Below are 2,155 nucleotides of genomic sequence, written 5' to 3'. Positions count from 1 at the left end.
ACCCTGCATTAATTGTAATGGCCATTGAACAAATATTTGAGTTGTAGTATATATGTTTATGTGGAATATGTTTTTTTATTAAAATTCCTATGCCTTGTTTGGCTGTAGTATTTATGGGAAGGTTGTGAAAATATCCCACAAAATTTTTAGGTGTTATTATATTATTTCTGTTGAAAGCTATATGAGTTTCTTGTAGAGCAATAATATCCGGGTTTATATCTTTGATGAAAAGTTTTAGTTCAAGATAATTATTTATATAGCCTTTAATATTCCACTGAAGTATTTTTAACGACATAAAAAAGTGTGTATAAAAAGAAAATAATTTACATAAAAAAAAATAAAATTTGTGCAAAATAAAAAAATATTGTTTTTTATGTTTCTAATTTTGATATTGTAATTTATATTTGTCGAGTTTTTTTTGCACTTCATCATCGCTTAAAACTACATCACTATCTGAGAGACGTGTTCTAGTAAGAGAATCTTGACTAGTAGAGAGCTTTTTTCTAAATTTAGGGATAGTTCCAATTATTGTGTTTATTGTAGTAATATTTGATTTAAGATCGTGTGTGAAAGAGTTACTTTCTTCTAAGACTACAGGTTTATGAGTACCAATAGTTGCACGAGAGACCGGTTTCAAATTTGGTTTTTTTTCTTCATCGTTATTTGTATTAATTCTGCTTGTACTGGAAGAATTGATGAAAGATGGTGTGCTTATAGAACGTAAGCTCGAAGAGAAAGAGTTAATATTTTTGTTATTGTTATTTATTATGTCTCTTGATTGCACTTTCGAAGTTGATGCTTTAACTGGAGAGCTTGTAGAGAGTGTTGCTGTAATTGTATTATTTGAAACATTAGTAGGTTGCGGTGTTTTATTTATGCCAGATGAAACCACTGAAGAGAAACTGTTGCTAGAGATGTTGACTGAAGGTAGTGCTTTATATAGTTGTTCTACTTCCCGCATTGTACATTTATTTTTGTTTTGATTCTTAGTATCTCTTTTTGCTGAGAAAATTTAGTGCACTCTTAAGAAGAGGCTGGGTGCTGTTCTGAACAATTAACACAATATGTACGAGAACAGTTAAACGGGGCGTGAGGGGGCAAACCGCAATTTACACAAGCTGGAACGTTTCGGCATCTTTTGGCAGTATGGCCAAGAACCTGGCACGATTTGCAACGCATTGGGTTTGGTACATACTCACGCACATTAACGGAACGCCAAGAGATTAAATTTTTTCGGGCAAATTAAATGTGTTAAAAGATAGTAAAACCACTCCGCTGGGATGGGACTGGGCTTCGATCATTTTAGTGAACTTGTGGCATTCAATAACGCCCTGCGAACTCAGCTCATTGACTATTTCTTCTTCTGAGATTTTATTTAAATACGGTGCGTATACAGTTCTTTTTGTTGTTTTCAATTGTTTATAAAGAAAGTATTTGATTGGGCAAATAGTTAATATATCTTTAGCTGCTATAAACTTTTGTGCAGTAGCCATGTCTTTGACTAATAACAACAGGTTACCATCTCTTAGTTCAGAAATCGATATAATTTCTTTACTTATAACGTATAGAGCTTTTTGCACCGCAAAACAAGAAAACTCAGACAAAGGTCTTAGATCGTTGGCAGAGGCAACAACAACATATTTTGGTTTAGGCAGTTGAATTTTTGTAAGTCCGGGAAAGTCTGTAACTGTTTTAACATTCGGCCGTTTTTTCTTTGATTGGGGACCATCTGCCAAGAGTGCAAATCTATTTCCCCCTATGAGGGGAGGTCCAGGGGCCATATTTGTAAAACACAATAGTTTAACTGCGTCTTATTTATGCAACTACCGATTTAATGCAGATATATAATAAAACGTAAAAAACAAAAAAAGGGCTTAAGTATAAAAAGCTTAGGAGCGAGTAGAAAGAAAAAATAAATAAATAAGAAAAAATTTGTGAAGAAGAGACAAGTCTGATCACTATGAATATAAGCTAAAGTTATGTTTTAATTTAAGTTATTAGTTATTATCTTAAATTTCGTTTGCGTTTTTTTTAAATTATGCTTTATATATAAATTATAATAAAAATCATTTTTGAAACAATATTATATTTTTATTGATTTTTCTAAAAATTTATATATAATTTATTATATCTATAATATATTAATAATAAGGTA

The 2,155-nt window shown here is 31.2% G+C and overlaps 1 protein-coding gene across 1 annotated transcript; it reads right to left on the bottom strand.

Annotated features, from left to right (window-relative positions):
- Positions 1 to 1,223: 1,223 nt before the first annotated feature.
- On the bottom strand, positions 1,224 to 1,781 carry LOC119665508. The gene has a single exon (XM_038074730.1). The coding sequence runs from the start codon at positions 1,779 to 1,781 to the stop codon at positions 1,224 to 1,226; it is 558 nt and encodes a 185-aa protein (XP_037930658.1).
- Positions 1,782 to 2,155: the final 374 nt, after the last annotated feature.

This window comes from Teleopsis dalmanni, chromosome 1 (genome assembly GCF_002237135.1).
Source record: "Teleopsis dalmanni isolate 2A chromosome 1, ASM223713v2, whole genome shotgun sequence".
In the NCBI taxonomy this organism is placed as follows: Eukaryota; Metazoa; Arthropoda; class Insecta; order Diptera; family Diopsidae; genus Teleopsis; species Teleopsis dalmanni.
The sequence above is the reverse complement of the archived record's forward strand: the minus strand, read 5'-3'. Positions and strand labels throughout refer to the sequence as shown.

Excerpts from the sequence above, each read along its gene's own strand:
- LOC119665508 (XM_038074730.1), bottom strand. The coding sequence starts at position 1,781 with ATGGCCCCTGGACCTCCCCTCATAGGGGGAAATAGATTTGCACTCTTG.